We start from the raw sequence: 23,586 nt of genomic DNA on the forward strand, positions 1-23,586 counted from the left end.
CACCATGACTCAGTGAAATCAGGATTTGCATTCCCTGGATACATAAAGTTTATGTATCCAGAGAGATAATGGGGATCAGGGAGCAATGGAGATGGCAAGGGGTCACAGGGAAGGTATGGGACCACTGATCGTTAAACATGACTGGAAGTCCTGCTTCCCACCCTCGTTACTTATCTTCCATCCACGACTCTGCTATCCAAAGAGCTTACACATTCAAGTTCTGCCACAATCAGCTGCCATAGTAGATGTCTACTACATCTGACATTACAGCATGACTCCTATGCAACATTCAAAGAGATAGGTCTAGGTAATTTCCCTATTAAACTAAGCATTAAATGCACTGTAATCAACAAGGAACCCCAGAGAGCATTAAGGAAAAAAGAAAGGAGAACCATTGTGATACATTTAAGGGCTGTGTGCATAAGGAAGTACTCTTTTGTCCCTCCCATCCCCTGCAGTTCAACAGAACTGCATAAAATGCGTGTGTAGGGAGGCTGTTTAGCAATTAGGCCAGCCTTTCCCAACCAGTGTGCCTCCAGATGGACCACAACTCCCATCAGCCTCAGCTAGCATTGCCAATGGTCAGGAAAGATGGGAATCGTGGTCCAACAACATCTGGAGGCACACTGGTTGGGAAAGGCTGAATTAGGCCTTGCAGGATTTGAAGATATGAGAATAAGTACACCACTGCCTAAATGCTTATAATTTCCAGATCAACAGTAAAGTAAAGGGACCTAAGAGCATACATTACATGACATCGATAAAATGCTAAGGACAATATAGAAGCATATGATACAGAGGAGAAAGACAGGTCTCGAGAGATCTGAGGTTCTCCACACTCGACCCATCAGCCTTAATATTTCCCAAAGGAGAATTTTGTATTGAGCTGCAGTTGTCAGGTAGCCCTTCATTTAAGTGATCAGGACAGTTCCAGATCCACCACATATAAAGCTTTTTAGTCTGAGGCAACACAGCTCATAAGCATTTCACACAATAATGTAAAGGTAAGTGTTGTCTGAAATCAGTGTAGTGTCAGACTAGGAGTGGGGACACTCACGTTAGAATTCCCACCGAACTGTGACACTCTTAACTCCCTCCCTAACAGTGCAATCCTATGTGTCTATTCAGAAATAAGTACCACTGAATTCAATGGGGTTTACTACCAGGTAAGTGACTACAGGATTGCAGCCTGAGTTAAGAGGATAAAATGGGAAGAGGAAGGGGAAGGCTCAGCTACGCATACTGCCAGCTCCTTTGAGGAAGAATAGGATAAAAATTAAACATTCCCCTCTCTTATCAAAAGAACATTAATTTGAGTGATATAGCAGATATGGGGAAAATCAGGCAACAATCTGCTATTGCCGCTTTCTCATTGCTTACTTTCCTTTCACAACTATGAAGCTTAAATATGAGCCAGGACTGAGAAGTCAAGCAGGGGCCCTATACTGTTATGTGTCCAAAAATCTGATATGCTGATTACGTTTTAGGACAGATCAAACTACCTTTACAGAAAAGAAAACAAAAACAGAAAGACCAGCCCAGTTCCATCTTGGAACCACCAGTTCATTGGAACACTTGCTAGCTTCAATGTGTTTCTTTCTACTTTACTTCCCAACTGGAAGAGAAATCAGACATTCTTCAATGTTGTTTTTCACAGGCAAGTTCTAGTGCAGTTCTGCAGACTTTAAAAAGCAAGATTAATTCAGAGAAAGAGAGAGAAATTAAGTTCTGGTGACCATTAGTACAATAGCACAGCGGGATGCCATCCAACTGAATTCCTGCACTGCTTCTACAGGTGTCTACCCGGCAATTAATACACAATACTTCTCCCCCACCATCAAATCCAAATGCATGTGTGCACATCTAATTGATGACTACATGTTCAAGAGAATTTGTTAAAGGCAGAAAGTAAAGAGGGCCTCTTCCCTTGAAAAGTCTAGATGCAGCCTTAAGTTTGCACACAACAACTCACCTGCAATGAAAACAAAGGCAAATGTAGCCAGAGTCAGTGATGAACCACTGCTGATCATGTTGATGAGCAGCTTGAACAAAGGATATAGCAACAATAAGGCCCAGAAAAGCCAATTCAAGAGAGTCCATGGCCGCCGGGGTGGCTCTATTGGAGTGCCCGGATAGGCTCCTGTTCTGTAGTATTCCTCTTGAAAAGAGTCCTGATGACCGCAAAAAGGACATCGAGAGAGAGAAGAGATCAAGGGGGATAAAGCACATGAATTAACATAGAAGTGTTTCCCTCCAGGTCTCCAACAATATTTCCCTTAGTAACTATTTTTGTCACCTTGTCACTCTCATCTAACTTGGCATAGAAACCCAAGAACAGGGAGAGAACCACACGAGTAGCCTAAGCTACTTCCCTTTTCTCTGAAGTGGATTCCACTAAGAAACAAACTACTGTGCAATGTTAAATGCTGCTGGCTATTCAGCTACGGAAACTGCTGCAACGAGCAGCAAAAGCAAAGTACCAGATACGTGTGCAGTTCTCCTCTTATGACTATATCTACCCTTTGGATTCCAACCAGCTCCTAGAGGAAGGTTGCTTGCTTCTGACCTCTTGAACACTGTGGAGGAATATTTTAAGGTCTTTTAATGATGTTTTTAAGTGTTTTTAGCGTTTTTGTTTGCCGCCCTGGGCTCCTGCTGGGAGGAAGGGCAGGATATAAATAAAATAATAAATAAATAAATATCACAGAGGAAACAAACTCATCTATTTCTAGGGTCACCATAAGTCGGGATCAACTTGAAGGCAGTCAAAGTTGGTTTTCATGAAGCAATGAAATGAGATATAATCCAGAGATCTCAACTCTTAGATTCCTCTTAGATTCAACTTCACAAGGAAATTGTATTTTCAGTTAATGTTGTAGTAGTTTGGCTATAAAGTGAGTATTTCACATATGTTATGAGTCTATACTACATGTGTTTTTACATACCATTGCTGCAATATATTGTATTGTTACTTTCATCAGTTAAATTGATTCTTATACTGTTTATGGGTCCCATTGATTTTGTCTGTAAGTATAAACATATGCTATGAATTTAGGCCTTACATAGGGCAAACCCGTGTCAGCATTTTTCCTTTTAGCATGTAAGATGACATCCCCACTCCCAGGTTATTGCCTATTTTTGTTGTTTGAAGTTTTTATGGTTGTTGTTAAAGTGTGGTGTTGATGCATTTGATGCCCTAGGGAAGGGTGGGATATAAATTAAATAAAAAGAAACACTCAAACACATATATAAATAAAAGTATGCATTTCTCCTTCACAAAAGGCATGGAAGACATATGCATATTGTGGAGAATTGTGAAGATGTGACTTCATTTGCACACACAGAGTGAGTTGAACATTTGAGACATGAGTATAAAGTTTTACCCTCCAGGTGTCAGGAACAAACTACAGGGGAAATGTATCATCATCATTCTAGTCTTGTAAACACCTTAATGAGATTTGCTAACTCTGGGCCAATGCTCCCTGGCGAAGCAAATACACCAGGTATGGGCCAGAATGTCATTCTGCTGATCTATGTGATAACCCTGTTTGGTTTCTCTTTCATCTGGCAAAGCCTTGATTTCTAACTAACACTTTGCAATCAATCAATCACCCCAAGAAATATGCTAAAGGATAGGTCTTTGTGAACAACAACCAGGCCCTTCAACATTTCTATAAAGCTTCACTGAAAGTCCAGCCCCTCCTATTTATTTATAATTATTTCATTGGTACCCAACTGTTCCTCCAAGGAATTCAGAAGGTTGCACATGGGGGGTTTCCCATTCCTGTAGGATATATCTGTTCAAGACAGGATTATTTTTAATTATTTAATGGACCACTAGCCCACCTTCTGGTGTGTATGCCCTCCCAAGGCTGGTAACAAATCGATAAAATAACATTAAAATTAAAGATTTAAAATAGCAGTAAAAACCATTAATAATATTAACAGCCGCATATAAAACAGCTATTAAGTTGAACCATAAAAGCACCTAAACGGAGACCATAATAAAAAAAAAATCAACTCATGGAGGGGGGTCATACACATTTATCTATGTAAGGGCATTCCAAAGATACAGAGTCACTATAGAGAAGGCCCTGTCCTTCATACCAGCCAGAAATGTCCCAGTTAGATACCTATTCAGCAAGCAAACTAATCATTTTCTCTCTAACCACTACACCAGACTGCCTCTCTAGAGAATTTAAGATCTGACTCAAACATTATGGGTTGTAGCCAGTGCTGTGCCAGAAAGGTTCCACTGGTGCAGTGGGACTTCTCTTTCCTCTCCTCCCCCCTGACACACCCCAAACCTGCTCTGGAAGGGACAGGAGAAGACCATCATACACACAAAAGTCCCTTGCACCAGTGGGGTTGCAGTGCTGGATACAGACCTATATTGTGGGGAACAGCTTGAATACTTCCACAACATATACCATTGCTGTTCCTTCTCCTTGCTTTCTAAATACAAATTAGGGTAGCCAGATGCAAGAGACCAGTGCTGCTGCAACTTTAATAATGGTGCAGAAGAAGGAATTTCAGCAGATATAGCTTGCATGACAACCTACACCTGCTGAAATTCCTTCAGTTACACTACCATTAAAGGGGCAGGAGCCCGGTCCTCTTTTTGCATCTGACCACCCTAATACAAATGTAAGGCATTTCTGATGAATGGCTGTGTTTTTGTAATGCATTAAGAAGCATAATAAAAAGCACTGCAAGACACTCTGCTGCCTACAATGAGGCTAAAATGCAGAGCCTTTATCATTCTAAGAGCTGCTGAATAATAAACCAACCTTTTCTTGATAGAGTTTGTAAAGCCAGTTAGAACATTCCTGCTCATCTTCTGGGATTTCCTCTAATGGAATCCGCCTACAAACAATAAAGAAGAGAGCAAAGAGAGAGTGAAAGAATGAATCCCATTCACTTTCAGTTACTGTACAATTTAAGCCATAGAACTCAACAAAAATGAAATTATTAAGTGGGCAAATGTGCACATATTCCAATCTAGAGTCAACTGTAACTGAGCCAAAAGTGCAACAAAATGTCTTGGCTGATAATATGTTGTGCCATTAGCTGTTTTGGTTACCAGTAAATGGACAAGGAAGGAAATATACTTACCTTACATGTAAATCTGCCTGGTATTTTTTCCCATTTAAAACTCCCAGCAAAGTTGGATTTTCATTATTTCTAAAGTTCAGTGTAGAGTCATACACAGCTGAAACTACAAAGGAAGACAAGACACCGCACTATTATTGTTGTCAGAGACTGATTTTTTGCATTCCTAAGCCATCTCAGTGACAGCATTACTTACAATTATCATGGGTCCATCCAGTGGTGGAAAACAATCACCTTCTGCAGTCAGAGACAGAAGTGGCTCTATACTATAACCAACATGGATTTTTCGCATTCCGCAATGTTAAATTGAAAATACCCCCATTGCCATTCTGCTGCTTTCCATAAGCTCATTTCAAAACAAAATCTTACAAAACTTACAGTGCTGAACTCAGAAACGCTTGCTTAGAACCCTCTGTTTCCACGGTGATACACAAAATACTCAGAGAGAATCCAGTCTTTAAAGTTTGAAACAGGAGTACAACAAATGCAAGGCATTTATGATGAATGGCTGTGTTTTTGTAATGCATTAAGAAAGTCAATAAAAAGCACTGCAAGAGACTCTGCTACATACAAGAGGCTAAAATACATGCAGAGCCTTTATCATTCTACGAGCTGCTGAATAATAAACCTGACTTTTTATTGTCAGTGGTCTCATAATTTGTTGAAATTAATTAAAAATCAGCAACGTTCATAGACTACCTGCAATCCTATTACTGACACTGCCCCATACCCTGACTTTCATCCTCCACAGTTTAAAAGTTAAAAAATGCATGGCTGATTTTAAATTAAGATAATTAACATTGGAGTCTATGATAGCCCAGACACACTCAGTAAGAACCAACTGTCAGTGTTCTAAACACCAGACTAACAGCTGTTTGGCTTGGCTAATCAGGGTCAGCTTCGGTATACATTTAGGTAGGAGACTACAGGTGTCCGCTGTCGAATAAAAAGGTGGGGTAAACCCTGAAATATAATGATACTGTTAGCAATGTTTTCATTTTGGAAAGAAAACAGGCTTTCCCTCTACCCTCACTCATCATATGCTCAGAGGCACATGTTACCAAATTCTTCCAAGCTACACAGGAAGTGGATTAGATTGTGAAAGAACAACCCAAATTGTGTTTCCATTTTTACAGATTTGTGGGGGTGTATAATATTTCCGAAAGGAGGTCATGTCTCCTGCTCCCCTGGTGCATTCGCTATAGCTGCCCAATTTCTCTCTTTTTAATGCTTGATAGAAATATCTATTGGCTACAGGTACATTCTTAAACTGCAAGAGGTTTTTTTTGCCTGTTAGTGAATGTATTTACTTTTTAAAATACATATTGTAACAATTGACAGCGTAATGTCATGAGAAAAGAAAAGACATTGGACTTCCGGGAAGGGTGACTTAGCCTGTGCCTGCTTTTGAGACGGGCTCCTGCCTCAAAAGAAGCTTATTCAGATATATCAGTCAGATTTTTTTTTTTTTTGACTGATTAAACTTCTCCCGGGTAGGGAGAAACGAAGAGATTAACCTCAAAGCCTATTTTTGTTGGGACGACCAGATCTCATTAATTTATGGGACGAGGTCCAGCCGACGAAGGTGGGACGGATTTTCAACAACAAGCTCTATCTGATAAAGCGAACGTTCATCTTATCTTCTAAGAGAGAACGCACTAACAGGCAAGCACCCTTCTTTCTATATTTTTCTTTTACTTGACTTAAATTGTTGCTGTTTAAAAGAGATTTGCCAGATTGATCGGTTTTTGACATCTCACTGGGGAGCCATAACTTCTCTCTGCTACTCACTAATTAATAGCTTATCTCTGTTTTTGTTGCAAAAAGCTGTCCTGGATTTGCATTCTAAAGATATACACAGAAGAGGGATTTCTATTCCAGATTTTTATTTTGAAGAATATTATATTGTCTGAGACTACTCTCTTTTTGGTCTATTTTATTTTGACGAATCTGTTTCCTGACGACCGCCATTAATTGTTTCGATCCTGGGAACTGCATTTTGTTTACTTAAGCATGGAGAGATAAGGCTGTCTGCTCTGTTTATACTGTGATGTCACCAAGTTTGGAGTATTAACCCAATTGTTGCTGAAATAAGAAGTGGTTTTCCTATATTTTTCTTTTAAAATGGCAATTAAGAAAGTGGCTGAGAATCTGGAAATAACTATGTTTCAGAAAATAATGGATGAGATTGAGATAACGAAACAAAACCTGCGACAGGGTTGTAAGGAGCTGAAAATTGAATTGAGTAAAATGAAGCAGGAGATTAAAGATATAGGGGTCCCTGTGAGAGAGGTGACCCTGGAAGGGGTCCCTGTGAGAGAGGAGACCCCGGAGATTGGAACAAACGTGGAACAGGAAAAAGATTTGGAGTCTATGGACTTTAGAAACAAAATCTATTGTTTGGAGACACAGGAGATTAAAGACATAGGGGTCCTTGTGAGAGAGGAGACCCTGGAGACTGGAACAGGGGTCCCTGTGAGAGAGGAGACCCTGGAGACTGGAACAGGGGTCCCTGTGAGAGAGGAGATCCCGGAGATTGGAACAAACGTGGAACAGGAACAAGATTTGGAGTCTATGGACTTTAGAAATAAAATCTATTGTTTGGAACTCAATGTTATCTCTGAAGAAATTAATGAAGATTCTAGAGATAAAGTTATCAATGGCATGGATAATCTTCTGGACTGGAATGATGTGATGGAGCCCAATATAGAGAAAATCTATGGAATTAACTGCAGCCATGTGACAATGGAAAAACTTTCAAGAGATGACCCAGTGTATTTTGAAAAAAAGAACAGAGATATGATTTTACAGCAGTATTTCAGCAACCTATTTAGAATGGATGGCAAGAAAATATTTGGGATAGAGGTAATTCCCATCAGACTCTTACTATATGACTATGGCTCTGACAGCAAGATTATTATGGAATACTGATAATGGAAGATTGGATACTGAAATTACTGGACTTAACAAGACTACTGAAGATGGAAGATGGAAAATGGAACTAATAGGGATAATAGAACAATGGCTACTGAAATTACTGAACCTAACAGATTCTGATGTGATGGATTAATTGAAATGTTTATTTTGACTATGGTTATGACAATAAGATTATCATAATTAGTAATGAGATGGATTAATCGATATGCTTATCTGGAAAAAAAAATTGATAGATATATTTCTTAAAGAATTGAAACCTCTCTTTGACTTTTTGTGGAAAGAATAAAGTAATGTTTATGAGATTTGATGATTAAGTAAGATAACTACTGGAGGAAAGTGATTTTATAATATGACTTAAGAGACAGGATTGTTATATATTATAGACTTATAACTGATTTGATCTTTGACAAATGGGAAGTCAATATTTTACTCTTTATTTTTTATTTTTGTTTTTTTTTTCTTTTTTTTTTTTGTTTAACTATTTTTGATTTTGTTTTTTGTCTTTGAATGTTTTATGATTTTGTCTTGTATGTTTTATGAAAATCTGAATAAAAATTATTGAAAAAAAAAAAAGAGAAAAGAAAAGACATTCAGGGGTAGGCCAGAAAGTAGTCTACCTATCAAATCAATCAATCAATCTAGAGTTCAATTCAGTCAAAAGAATGAAAACAAATCCACAAAATACACAGCAAATGGACTTGAGGGAAACTTGTAGTGGTAAAGAGGCACATGAAGATGTCTGGCTCACTGTGTGATTGGAGCAAACACACACCCAGCTCCCCAGGATGTTGGAACAGTCACTTGAGACATTTTAAGGAAGCGTCAACTTGGTATGTGGCAGCAGGTGGCTAAAGACAGGAGTACCTAAGATAACATAACTGGTATTTTATAGGGGGGCAGTCTCTATATATTTTTATAAATAAATATACTGAAGGAAAGTTTTCTGGCCCCTCCTCCCTATGCCTGCAAACCTCCTGAGGATCGAGAAGCCCCCTCAACAACTATGTGGAATAGATAAAACAATATTTATTATTATTACTAATTCCTATTACTACTACTATAATACTTGATCCTCAGCTACTGGCCTGTTTTATCAAAATAAGAAAGGCAATAATCTCCCTGAGCTTGAGAAAAAACTGCAGTCATTGCGATCCCTATCTTGCCCTCTCAGCATGATCGTGCATTCTAGGAAGACACAGCATTCCCCTCCCTTTGCCTACATTGTACTCAGTATTCCCAATTTTCAGATTACATGTCTGGTTGTGTAAGTATGACAGTCAGTAGACCAGTAATATTCCAATTCATTTAAACAAATCCCAAAAAATGTATTAGCACAAGGAGCGTGTTGTTTCTGATGACATTTTTGCAGACACATACAGCTGCCTGGGAGAATGGCAGAAGGTGGAAGGAAAGAAGGTGACATCTTGTTTAAAGCACATGGCAGCTTACAATCTCACTCCAAGTCCAAAGCCTTAGTGAACATAGAAAATGGACCGCAACTCCAGAAATCCTGCAGACATAAAATGCAGGAAGTAAAATGAAAATGAAAAATGGCCTCTAGAGGTTGTGCTTTCACTTTCTGGAAGTGATGGGTAATCCAATAACTGCTACAACAGTAGCATGCAAGGTTGCAATACCAGATGAACTGACAAATTGAATTAGAGATCTGAGGAAAGTTGGAGAGCTTTATATACCACTTAAAATGGTCCTCTGAAAGGAAAGAACCGTAGTGCTTGTTTGGCTACAAATAAATAGAACTAATGATCCACAATTACCGTGTGGATTCATATCATTCTGCTACCATGGTTCAAAGGCCTATTTGTAATCAGTGAGCACTCTTTCAATTCTGACCAGGAATATCTGGATTTTTTGATAAACGTTTCATTCAGGATGGAAACTTCTGACATTTTCTCACTAGGAAGAGCCAAATTCCTAAATATCATGAATTATTTTCCTTTTAGTGCCACATCGCTTGGACCAACTGTAAATAGGTCCTAGTACACCAAAACAAATGAACAAAAAACAAACCTGTCTTATATTTAAAAAACATATTCCAGACAGGGCAAAGGTACACATATTCCATCACCACTACCTCCACCCACTGACATTACAATCAATCAAACATGGGCTTGTTTTTTTCTTTTGTAATAAAAATCAGTGAATCACAGAGTAAAACAAAGACTATCATTGGATGTTGTATAGTAGAGCATAAAAACGAGAATGAAAGGGCCCAAAGCCCCATTTCACTTTAAGGGGATTTAAAAATCAGCCAGCTTTGAAAGAAACTGAAATCTAGAGAGATGGACACACATCCTCAAATGAGAAAAAGTTCAGATCAGGAAATAACAGATCACATTGCTGCTTAAGCTTTATGAAGCTGTATGTCATTTCCTCAGGATATCTAATTAGATTAATTAAATAGCAGCATATTTAGTAAGTAAAAATATTTAAAAGGATAACACACACCAAGGGAATGTAAACATGCAGTACCTTGTGCCTGTACAGACATGAAGTATCAGAGAGAACTAGCTAATTACCACGCATTTTCCCTTAACAGAATTTGTTCTTCATTGTAACAAGAGAAAATGGTTATATATGGCATAAAAACATACGAAAAGCCCTGCCAGATCAGACCAAAGGCCTATCTAGTCAAGTATCCTCTTTCCTACAGTGACTAACCAGATGTCTATGCAAAGCCACCAAGCAGGAGATGAAGGCAATAGTGCTCTCCCATTGAAATGGACCATTAGTCTCAACTGAAAGGTGATTTTATAGGATGCTGGTCCAACGCATAAGCTTCACTGCCACCTTAAGTCTGAGGACAAGACATGCACCAAAGGTTTCCAGAAGAAGCCTGGTCACTGCTTGGACCCCAGTTCATTGCACAGATGAGAATAGGATGATTCATCCCAGAAGGACATACAGCATAAGATAACAAAAACAGAAACCAAACAGGAACCAACACCAAGGAAGTGACATGGGAAGGTAAACAGACATTACGGTGCAATAAAGGTCCTAGCTAACAAACACAAAACTTAGAATTAGACAGTAACTAAAAAGCAATGAAAATATTGATACTCACAACAGTGTTACAAAGGACAGACCTGCAGCCTCCTTACCTTATCAGGGAGGGCTGTGATGAACCAATATCCAATAAAATCACCTTCAGGCGAGACCAATGGTCTGTTTTCCTTGGATGCTGATCCATCACATGGCAGCTTACTAAAGCAATCCCAGTTGGCTGGGCCCAAAATGGCTGCTTAAGTCTGTGAAACAACCTACTGCAGTATCCCCCCCTCCCACAGGCAGCATCAGCAGGAGCAAAATGGTCAATTTTATAATGCTTAATAAATGTGGAAGTAAAGGACCACATAGTAGCCTTGCAAATGTCCGACAGTAAAGTGTTGGCTGCAAAGGCTGCCATGGTAGATAAAGATCTTACCAAGTTTGCCGTGATATTTTCTGGTACTAGTAGCTCGAGGGACTCATAGGCCAACAGGATGCATGCCATAAGCCAGCCAGCCAAGGTTGCCTAGGTCTCTTGCCTAGAGACTTCAGATTATAAGACACGAATAGGGCTTCTGTGGATCTGAAATCCTTCATAGATGTAGATCTTGAGGGCCTTCTAAATGACCAAGAAGTGCCACAACTTTTCCAATGGGTGCAAGGTATTCAGGCAGAACGAAGGCAATATGAGGCGCTGACTGCAGTAGAAGGTGATGTTGTCTTTGGAATGAAGGCTGGGTCCATCTTGAAAACATGATATTTGTGGATGATGCAGAGGTGACAGGCTATGGATAGAGCCCCTAGCTCCAATACACATCTGGCAGTTGTGGTGGCTATCAGAAACAGGACTATATAGGACAGGATTCTGAGTGGAACCAACTCGAGAGGCTCGAATGGAGGTCTCTGTAGGGTCTCCAGGACTTTTGGTAAGTCTCAACACAGAAAGCGATGGCTCACTGGTGAAGGTGCAATGCTGCTCCTAGAAGAAACCTCTTCAGAAGAGGGTGCACAACTATGGGTTATGCTGACTACAGCAAGAGAACAGCTGAGATAGCTGGAGCTTGCCGTTGCAGTGTGCTAGGCTTCAGATCCTGCAGTCAGTGTCTGTACAGGAACTCCAAGATCAAGACTTTGGAGGGGTGGACCTCCTGGTGTTGCACCAGAAAACAAAAACCTGCCACATTGCCTGGTAGAGGAGGACACCTCAAGGCCAAGATGACTTCTATGTCTGGAGGAGCAAGACTGGATCACTTCAGACATTTCCACTCAAGTACCACACCGTCAATTTCAGCCAACTTAGAGCCGGGTACCAAACCGGCCCGTGTCAGGAGGTCTTGAAGATGAGGAAGTTCCCACAGATCCTCTGTTGACAGAGTGAGCCATTCCAAGAGCCACAGTCACTAGCACCACCAGAATGCGGTCAGAACCACTTCGCTCTTCTCTCTCACTTTCTTCAGATGTTTAAGAGAAACAGGTGGGAAGGTGTACAGGAGAGTACGCGGCCAACACTCTGACAGAGCATCTATTGCCTCCACTCTCAGGTCCTGGTATGTGGCAAAGAAGCACAGAAGTTGTTAATTCTGAGCTATGGCGAATAGATCCACTTCTAGATAACCGAACCTCCCTTGGATCTGAGAGAATATTTTGTGATGTAGCTTCCATTCACACAGAAAAACCTGTTATCAGCTTAGCCAGTCAGCCATGAAGTTTCCTCCCCAATGAGATGTTCCATGATCAACAAGGAGAGGCGATTCTGAGCCCAGTCAAAAAGGAGGTTGGATTCTGCCTGAAAACTCTGCAACTGAGTGCCCCCTTCCAGTTGATACATGTTGTTAGTATAAAGAAGAACATGCTTGAGGAAAAAACATTGGCTGAACTGAATAAGGGCCAGATGAGCGGCCTGTAGCTCCAGCCAGTTGATGCTGTGATCAGACTTCACTTCTGCCCAGTTACCCTGCACAAACTCTGAATTGCAGTGGGCACCCCATCCAGACAGGTTTATGCCGTGGATAACACTGTTCTCAAGGGATCCCAGAATGGGGTGCCCTTCTGTAGGTTCTCTTCTCAGGTCCACCAGTTGAAGGGGTGTTGGATGCAGAGGGATTACTCAGTGGTGAGGTGCAGTGATATCAGCCTGACAGGAAAGTAGAGCCCACTGGAGGGGTCTTCTGTGGTACTGCACCCTGGGTACTATCTGAATTGTGGATATGAGCAGTCCCAGAGCCTTGGCCAAAAGCATGATGGCCACCGCTGAGGACCCCTGGAACAGGCCTGCTACCTGTATGAGATACTGGACCCTCTCCTGTGAAAGAAGCACTAATCCCACCCTAGTATCCAGGAGGGCCCTCAGGTGTTGCAGCTATTGGGAAGGGGTAAGCTGGCTCTTTCTGATGTTCACCAGGAATCCATAATCCTCCACGACCTCCAATGTGTGTTGGACATGTTTCCACGTCTGTGTCAGGCTATTTGCCCATATTACCAAGTTGTCAAGGTATGGGTAGATATGAATGCCTTGAAGATGAAGATGCCACCAGGGCCACCATGATCTTGGTGAAGACTCTCAGGGCTGATGACAGACCAAAGGGAAGTGCTCGGTACTGGAAATGTTGGTCTCCATACACAACCCAAAGGAGTTTCCTGTGGGATGGTAATATAGGTATGCCTCTTGAAAATCAATTGAGGCTAGGAAGTGTCCCTCCTGAAGCATCTCCCTGACAGAATTCAGTGACTCCATCTTGAAACAGCGATAGACTACAAAGTGGTTGACGTACTTTAGACCCAGAATCGGAGTTCCAGACAAATCTCATTTGGTCACGGCAAACAAGATGGAATAGACTCCTGAGTAGTATTCTACATGAAGCACGTCCTCATTGGCCCTAGTATAAAATGCCCCTCCTGCTTCCCACATGAGGTGACACTGCAATTGGGGGGGGGGTTAAAAAAGGTTGGTTTGTCCTTTAAAGAAGGCACAAGATTGTTAGAAAATTCATGGCTGCCAGACTAATGGACCATGATGCTCCTATTCCTGGCTAATTAGGGGCAGGGATGAGCTTTGGGGGCTGCTGTGAGGCTGCAGACTATTAGCAGCAACAAAATGTGGGAAGAAGCAGAGTTCAAAATGATGACTGCCACTCCTTAGGCCTGAGCTGGAGTGGTGAAAAGCGCAGGAGAAACAATACTGTTTAAAAACATGAGCGCCACTCTGGAGGCATGAAAGAAAAGGGTGCCTCTGCGGCTTATGGCTGCCTATGCTGCTGGCTGCCTCCCTATGGAGAATGAAAGGAACAAAGAGGCTAGGCCCACAAGGCAGGCTGAAGTGGAGCTGGAGAAATAATGATGGGCATGGTGTGGCTGACGGGAAGTTCCTGTGCCCAGGAGGGAGAGAGAAAGAGAGGGAGCCACTTCTGCTGTTGGCGGCACAGGGCACCTGGAGTGTACAAACGGAAGCTGGAGAAAGATAAAGAGGCGGATGTGGTCAGAAGCATCTGACAGGAAAGGGCACAGCTATCCATAGGAACTGCTGTGGCTCGTAAAATGGGTGAGAGAAACAACAGCTGGAAGAGGAAAATGGCAGGGTGCAGCACATGCGGCAGGAAGCATCACAGCCCCTGGGGGGGGGGGAAGACACTTCTGCTGCTACTGCTGGTTTGGCTCAACACACCTGGAAACCAAGAGTAGCTGCCAGACAGTAAGGATAGGTAGCTGGAACAGTGGGACGGCGAGGGGCATTTGGTGGGAAGGTGCTGCTGCCTGCAGAAGTCCAAGAATGAAAGTTCTCCCACAGAAGGGTAATAGGAATGGAGTCTGAAGGGAGCCCCAGGGCTAAGAAGGACAGCCCAGTGGGTGGGTGGGGGACCAAATGGAGCAAGCAAGGGTTTTGTTTTTTTAATTAAGGGTCTAAGGAAGGCAGTGAAAAAAGGAGGGGAGCAGCATGCAATGCACTCCAAATAAAAGGAAAAACTCACCAAAAAACCCCCTGGACTATGAGATCTGCCTCAGTCAAAGGGCAGGAAGTGAACTGGGGTCCAAGCTGCAACCAGGCTATTTCCTGAAACCTTCTATGCATTTCCTGTCCTTGGACTTAAAATGGCAGCAAAGCCCATGTGATGGATTTGCATCCAAGGAAAATTATTAGTTGTGAGGGTATTAAAATGTTTTAAATAATTTTTTATTATTTTGTTGTTTGCCACACTGGAAGAACGATAGGATTAAAAAAAATCTAACAGTAATAATAACAACACTGGCAACTACTGAAGGACACAGCAGACCAGATCCTAAACATTTTTTTATTTTGAGGGGGTGGAGTCTGTTTCCAAAAGGACAACATTTCTTAGACACATCTGATATTAAGCTAAGTAACTGAATATTTATTTATTTTATTAGATTTCTATCCCACCCTAGGAAACCATATGAATATGGATAACCTCACTCCTTCCAGCTGTGACAGTCTCCTCTCCTTCTTTTTGGAAGTAAATAAAAATGATGGAGAAAACATCTGAGATGAGACTAAAATACTGTATAGACTGCTCAGTGTTTTCATACAACGTAACTGCAAATATCAGTGAGAGACATCTCTTCCAATACAGGACTGCTGATCCCATATAAGCATTTTTACTGCATGCATGCATGCATGCAGTGTCCCATCAATTGCAAGAGAGGTTTGTGTGTGCTAAACCCTGTATTATTGATGTTGTTGTTTTATACATCAGCATACATATTACTTCAAGACTCATGTAAGCAAAAGAACAAAGCAAATAAAGGATAGGTTCCTGCCCTAGACAGTTTAAAATCTAAATTGACAGTAAGACACAAGAGGGGAGGGAGAGGCAAAGGACAAACGTGAGCAAATTCAGCTCCACGTAACCATAGACTTCTTTTCAGTTGGAGTTGAGTTCTAGAGCAGGTGTGGGGAACCTCTGGCTTTCCAAATGTTGCTGAACTACATTTCCAATCATCCCTGTCCGCTGGCCATGCTTGCTGGGGCTAATGAGAGTAGTACTTTAGAAACATCCAGAGGGCCAAAGGTTCCCCACACCTAGTCTAGAGAGATAAGCATCTCTTTCACCAGCCAGGTTTTCAATGTTTGTGGCCAATGGTTATTAAAATGTAAATTAAAAAAAAAAACAAGTCTTGATGGCCTTATAGGCCCCTTCCAACTCTACTATTCTATGATTCTATGAAGCCAATTCAATAGTCAGTTAAAACCTACTAATTTCCGAAGCTGAAAAATTATCGAAACTTAAACTTATATAGTTTCTCAGATAACTTAGATTTTCAAAAATCCTCTTGGCAGTTGACACCTTTTTGGGCTAAAAAAGTAGCCTGTAACTTTCTCACTGTTAGCACATATAAAGCTACCCTATAGGTAACACAGCTGTCTAGAGGAATAAATGAAAACCTTCATGGGAACAGTGGGTAAGTGTGGATGATCATATCTCAGCTAATTAAAACAAGCTACAAACTAGCACTTCCTTCCTTAATTTTTGTAAACTGCCCAGAGAGCTTCAGCTATGGGGCGGTATACAAATGCAATACATAAATAAATAAATTAGTAAATCTTCCATAATTTGTGGTTCATCTAATCTGGGAAACTATGGCTAACAGCTTTGAAACAAGCCAGAATATTAAGCCAACTTCAATCCACAATTTAATATCCTGATTTGTTCTGTAGTTTCCCAGTGGCAGGAGTGGGAAACTACAGTTGATGGAAGGCTTTCTGGTTCATTTATTCCATCTGGAAAGAGAGGAGCAGAGGAGCTGTACATGCAGTCAACATTTCATGCAGGTAAAATTCTTGTTCATATCTCAGCTTATTAAGCCAAGATATGATTGTCCAAACACAGTCACTGGATTTTGAAGAGAAATTTGAAGGAAGGGAAATAGCGTTGCTTTAAAATTATCATGAGTCAACTATAAGTAAGCAGAACTACCTTGACGTTTTGCAGAAAAACGGTCTGGCTAATTTAATGGTGGTGTGAACAAGTGGCACCTGCCACTTTTGTTTTAGTTTAGACACATATTTAATTGTAGTGTACAGCCAACCATGAAAAGAGATTTTAAAACAATATTTTGACATTTATTCCTTGTGTCATTCCTTACCTACATTTCTCAAACACTGGACAGTGACAGCAAATCCCTTTGTTCGTGGCAACAGGTGATACTTGAGCTCAGGCAGGCCTTTGGCTTTAGCTACCTGCATGCTGATTTCGTGTTTTTGCTCCGTGAATCTTGTGCCTTCACAGTGAATCAGAAACTGAAAGACAGAGAAAATGACCACCATATAAGATAAATTGATTTTAAAAAGCCCCAACCACAATTAGTTAATTATGTTTTATTGTATACCAATGGATGGTTTGCAAGGAAGAAAACCAATGGCCACTGCTGACGCAGTATGTTAATACAGCACTGCAGAGAAATCACAAAAGTGCTCCTAAGACTCTAGGAAAAAGCCTAACCACTTAAGTAAGGTGCACTACAAAGTGCTTAACGAAGCACTATTGTGGAGGCATGGGTGGATCACCTGGCTCTTATGCACACCACAATGTTCTTTCCAACTGGCATCCGTCCTACATGTCCAGAGAAAACAGCTTGCCAGAGAATGGTTCGTCACCACTGAGGGGGGTTGCTCCCAGAACCAAAAACTAGCTTCAGAGGAGGTATTTTTCTCAATACCACAGCAGGGGAGGAAAAGTTACATTCCCTTTCCATGCCTGCTTTGATCCCATTAATTATCATTCTCACCTCGACCCTGTCGATGCTATCTGCATGTGAGAAGCAAAGATGCACTTAACTTCATGTGTAGCTTGGTCCTCAGTTCGAGTGAGGCCAAACAGACCTGGAAGATGAATCATGTGAAATGTGTAGGACAGGGATGACCAATGTCTTTAGCTTTGGGAACACAGATCCTTCCCAGCCAAGCAGCCCGCCTCCTTGCAGGGATAACATTAGGGTCTAGCTTCAAACAGCTTGGCCAAAGGAAGACTCTACTGGCTAAGAATATGGCACTGGTCAAGCTAAAAAAATAAAAGAAAAAGACCACAAGAGCATCACACTCCACTCCTTTTCAAAGATATAACTGAAGAGATATCTAGGGCAATCTCCTATTTCCTGTCATGCTCTCATGCACCTTTCAACCCATTCAGGATCACTTCCTGCACAAAATCGCTTGGAAAGCTGCACAGTACTGCACAGCCAAAAACAAAAATAAAAACAAGGAAAAACACAGCACATAAGGGACTGCTTCTCACCTGACAAGCACCACTCTGAGCTGGAAATGAGAGTTCACTCGTCTTTTCTGCTTGGAGAGGTGCCTGCCAAGTGTAACGTGGCAGCATGCTAACCCAAACTGGTGGAAGGGACTGGAGAAAGTGAAGGTGGGGACCCTGTCCTACAGCACACCACAGAATCCTCTAAAATGAGCGCTCAAGTTCTCTGACAGATATGCAGGGATTCTTCGGCAAATCAGTTGATGTGAGAAGGGTTCCCTGAAAGTAGGTAAAATAAAGTTTTTTATGGCACCATAGATTCCAGGCCATGTTGTGCTATAAATTAGATCACTGTTTTTTTCAGACCCAGCAGCCACCTATAACACAAATATGCATTTGGGCCACACTTCTTAATTTTTTACCATATATTTATATGGTAGTAGTGTTGCTGTTGCAACCCATTTTAGCTCAGGATGAGATTCAGTAGTTGGTCCCAAGTGACCAGATGAAGACCAATGTACTCAGTAAGGGGTGGCTAACCTGTGGCCATTCCATTTGGGGCTTATGGGAGTCCAACAATGTCTGGAAGGCCACAGGTTCCCCAGTCCTGCACTAAATAATGTCCCAAGCAGCCATGTCAAAGTTTTCATTCAGTTCATGAATAAAACTTCCATCAGCAGCCAGGTAAACAGTTCTTGATGGCAGAAAACTACGAGTTCTTTCCCTTCTCATATGCCTGGTCAGGATATGTGAATGGATTTATGTCAGTGTTGTGTATGATGGCTTTAAGCCACTGAAGTTCAAGTCAACAATCACAGAGGAAAGGAAGACCAATATAAGTTTGGTAAATTTGCTAAGGTTGTAATCCTACACATATTTACCTGTGAGTAAGCTGAATTCAACAGGACTTACATCTGAGCAGATATGTAGAGGACTGCACTGTAAGTCTCGCATAGGCCAGAAAATAAAGTCTCAAGGAATGGATCATAACAGTGACCAAAAATGTCTGAGGAACTATGAGTGTTAAGTATATATAATATATACATATAATATGTATCAATATATAAAACGGCCCCTCCAAGAAATTTCTGACTTCTGTTGCAGATACTTCCTTCTACAGAAAGTGGAGGAAGCAACCAGAGGATCAGCTATCCTGGACTTGATTCTAACCAATAGAGATGATTTGGTGGATGAAGTGGCAGTTACGGGAACTCTGGGGGAAAGTGACCACACCATACTTGAATTCTTGATTTTAACAGAAGAAAAAGCTGAGAGTAGCCATACGCGCATCCTGGACTTCAGGAAAGCTGATTTTAATAAACTCAGAACAATTGTAAATACGGTTCCATGGCAAGCCACCCTAATGAGAAAAGAAGTCGAAGATGGGTGGGAGTTTCTAAAAAAGGAAATTCTAAAAGCACAATGGCAAGCAATTCCAACAAGGAAAAAAGAGGGAAAACAGCAGAAGAAGCCAATGTGGCTTCACAAAAAGCTTAGAGATGACCTGAAAACAAAAAAGGAAAAATACAGGAAGTAGAAAGAAGGCCAGGCCACAAAGGAAGAGTACAGACAGGTATCACGGAATTGCCGGGATGGTGTCAGGAAGGCTAAAACTGAGAATGAGCTGAGGCTAGCAAGGGATGCTAAAAGCAACAAAAAAGCTTTCTTCAGGTATGTCCATAGTAAAAGACTGAGAAAAGAAAAGGTGGCACAGCTACCCAATGAGGAAGGCAAAATGATAACAGATGACAAAGAAAAGGCAGAAGTGCTCAATTCCTACTTTGGCTCAGGCTTCTCCCAAAAAAGGGCCTATGACCCTCCCAGGAAACATGAAGTAGAAGGGTCAGGATTGGAGCTTGAGATGGTTAAGGAATACATAATCACTTTGAACGAGTTCAAATCTCCAGGGCCTGATAAACTGCATCCTAGAGTATTGAAGGAACTGGCTGAAGAAATCTCAGAACCATTGTCTATTATCTTTGCGAAATCATGGAGGGCCGGTGAAGTGCCGGATGACTGGAGGAGAGCTAATTTGTCCCTATCTTCAAAAAGGGCAAGAAGGAGGAATCGGGGAACTACAGACCAGTCAGCCTAACATCAATCCCTGGAAAAATTCTGGAGCAGATTATAAAGCAGTCAATCTGTAAGCACCTTGAAAGCAATGCAGTGATTACCAGGAGCCAACATGGATTTATGAAGAACAAATCCTGCCAAACTAATCTCATCTCATTTTTTGATCGGGTAACCTCCCTTGTAGACTGTGGGAATGCTGTGGACATAATATATCTCGACTTCAGCAAAGCTTTTGACAAAGTGCCCCATGATATTCTGATTAGCAAGCTAGCTAAATGTGGGCTCGATGAAACAACTATCAGATGGATCCACAATTGGCTCCAGAATCGTACTCAAAGAGTGCTTATCAATGGTTCCTTCTCAAACTGGGCAGAAGTAATGAGTGGGGTACCACAGGGCTCGGTCCTGCGCACAGTGCTCTTTAACATTTTTATTAACGACTTGGATGAGGAGGTACAAAGCATGCTTAGCAAATTTGCAGATGATACGAAGTTGGACGGCATAGCTAATACCATGGAAGACAGAAACAAAATTCAAAAGGACCTTGATAGGCTGGATCATTGGGCTGAAAACAACAGAATGAAATTCAACAGGGATAAATGCAAAGTTCTACACTTAGGAAAAAGAAACCAAATGCACAGTTATAAGATGGGGGATACTTGGCTCAGCAGTACAACATGTGAGAAGGATCTTGGAATTGTCGTTGATCACAAGCTGAATATGAGGCAACAGTGTGATGCGGCTGCAAAAAAGGCAAATGCTATATTAGGCTGCATTAACAGAAGTATAGTTTCCAAATTGCGTGAAGTACTAGTTCCCCTCTATTCAGCACTGGTTAGGCATCATCGTGAATACTGTGTCCAGTTCTGGTCTCTGCACTTCAAGAAGGATGCAGACAAACTGGAACAGGTTCAGAGGAGGGCAACAAAGATGATCAGGGGACTCGAAACAAAGCCCTATGAGGAGAAACTGAAAGAGTTGGGCATATTTAGCCTGGAGAAGAGAAGACTGAGGGGAGATATGATAGCACTCTTCAAGTACATGAAAGGTTGTCATACAGAGGAGGGCCGGGATCTCTTCTCAATCGTCCCAGAGTGCAAGACATGGAATAATGGGCTCAAGTTGCAGGAAGCCAGATTTCGACTGGACATCAGGAAAAACCTCCTACCTGTTAGAGCTATACGACAATGGAACCAATTACCTAGAGAGGTAGTGGGCTCTCCGACACTGGAGGCATTCAAGAGGCAGCTGGACAGCCACCTGTTGGGTATGCTTTAAATTGAATTCCTGCATTGAGCAGGGGGTTGGACTCGATGGCCTTATAGGCCCCTTCCAACTCTACTATTCTATGATTCTATGTTATTATTGTGTCTGGCATATTTTACTGATGCTATTTGGGGCTTCTTTGTAATGCCCTTGAGTTCTCAATATTCTGAACCAATGCACTCCATCTTTATATTCAGAGGATGACTAATTTCCCCTTTAACACTCCATGTGTACTACCCTTCAATGAAAAACATGGAAGAGAAATCAGTATCCTAGCTTTTCTAACCAACTCTTGACATTAACAAAACATATTGTGTCCCAAATTCAGAGTTTTTATATTGTCATGGTTTCTGTGCCTCCTGAAAATATAGTTTTCTACTGCCAATGTTTACCCAGAAGTTTTCAGGATAGTCTCGGAGATTAAGCAGGCCTTGTATGGCAGTTTTCCGATCCTCCTCCCATTTGCGCTTGCAGAAAACTATCTCAAGGAAGTACCACATCCAGCCAATGATTGGCATATAAGAAAGTTCTTTTTTTGCAAGTACTTTGGAACTCTGCAAAACAGAAGAAAATGCAGAAAAGTATTGTTGATTTAAACAAAAATGGAAATACATCAGTGGTAGAAGGAGAGATAATTAAAAAGACAAGACTCCCATACTTCTATCCTATACATTCATGCATGCAATTGGGAGTGTGCCACCAGGGCTAAAAATTCAATGACCATCATAAGAAAAGGCATTTAGATTTGGTTTTAAGGATTTTCATACAGAAGCAAGCTACAGAAAAAGTTATACCTTTATCCCAAAGGATGAAATACTGACAAGATTGCACTACACTTTTTATGCAATCACTCTGTTGACAGGAAAATTTAAGTGAAGTTCACAAAGCCACAATATTTCCTACACACAGCTGTGTTTGTCATCACCTCATGGTGAGATGACAAGTGAGTTTGTGTTCAATACACATTGAACATTTGCAAGACTTTCTTTTAAAAAAGAAGAATCAGCTCTTTATTTCATATTGCATTATGTCTTTTTTATTGTTGCCTAGAACAGGGCTGAGGAATCTATAACCACGCCTGGTGCTAGCGAGTGGCCAGGTTGGGCATGAGGCCAAGGACCACTGTGGCTCAGAAGTGCCCCTGCCTAAATCTATAGGCTGGAAATGGGAGGATGGAGCTCTGAGATCTGTGCCAGTGTCAAGTCATTGGGAGGACCACACAGTGGGAGCTCCACCCTCCTAAGCAATACCCCCCCATGCAGCTGGTGCAGGATTAAATGAGCCCAGCTACCCTGCCTCCTACAATACCACATCAGAGCATGTACACGCAGCACACTAGTGTGCTGACTTGATGATATATGCGGCAGAGTGGTAGGGGGTCAATTTAAGCCCATGCCAGCTGCATGAGGGGGTGTTTGTGTCCAAGGGACCAAACCCATGCCAGCTTCGGGGGGGGTTGGTGCCCAACAGCCCACTCATGACTGATGTCGGCCCTGCCTGTAACTCTCCAGATGTTGTTAGATTCTAGCTCCCATCAGCCCTAGCTCGATTGGCCAATAGCCAGGGGTGATGAGAGCTGTAGTCTAACCATGTGTGGAGGGTCACAAGCTAGCACCCCTTGGCTAGAGAAGTCGATGGCAGGAGAATATAGTACCATCTTTTCCGTTTATGGATAACCTTTGAGAACATTCTACCTTTTTATGGCTGATTAATTCTGCATATGAGAACTTTGCAGTGAAACTGTAGAAGTGTTTTGAGTTGCAGGACCTACATCAGAACAGATACCCTATTTCTTACACATAACAAAGGGAGAATAAATCAATCAACTATTTTCTTCCACAGTCTAGAGGGGGAAATGTGACAGGGAAATTTGATGAAAACTGAAGGCCTAATTTCTTCAGCTATCATAGACATAGCTCACAGTACAAAGATTGGGAAAGTAAGTCTTGAGAATTTTGGATGGATGACGGAGTACATTGCAATGTTT

At 41.5% G+C, this 23,586-nt stretch overlaps 1 protein-coding gene across 11 annotated transcripts in view; it reads right to left on the minus strand.

Moving 5' to 3' along the window:
• The window catches only part of AGPAT4 (1-acylglycerol-3-phosphate O-acyltransferase 4), a 73,959-nt gene that overhangs the window by 10,412 nt on the left and 39,961 nt on the right, over positions 1 to 23,586 (minus strand). For all 11 annotated transcript variants that reach the window (XM_061624323.1, XM_061624316.1, XM_061624315.1 and 8 more), the window contains 5 exons: positions 21,992 to 22,153; positions 17,155 to 17,308; positions 5,116 to 5,218; positions 4,791 to 4,866; positions 1,973 to 2,171 (listed from right to left, as the gene is read on the minus strand). In XM_061624323.1, the coding sequence (XP_061480307.1) occupies positions 1,973 to 2,171; positions 4,791 to 4,866; positions 5,116 to 5,218; positions 17,155 to 17,308; positions 21,992 to 22,153 (694 nt within the window). The remainder of the gene's footprint in view (positions 1 to 1,972; positions 2,172 to 4,790; positions 4,867 to 5,115; positions 5,219 to 17,154; positions 17,309 to 21,991; positions 22,154 to 23,586) is intronic.

This window comes from Rhineura floridana, chromosome 4 (genome assembly GCF_030035675.1).
Source record: "Rhineura floridana isolate rRhiFlo1 chromosome 4, rRhiFlo1.hap2, whole genome shotgun sequence".
In the NCBI taxonomy this organism is placed as follows: domain Eukaryota; kingdom Metazoa; phylum Chordata; class Lepidosauria; order Squamata; family Rhineuridae; genus Rhineura; species Rhineura floridana.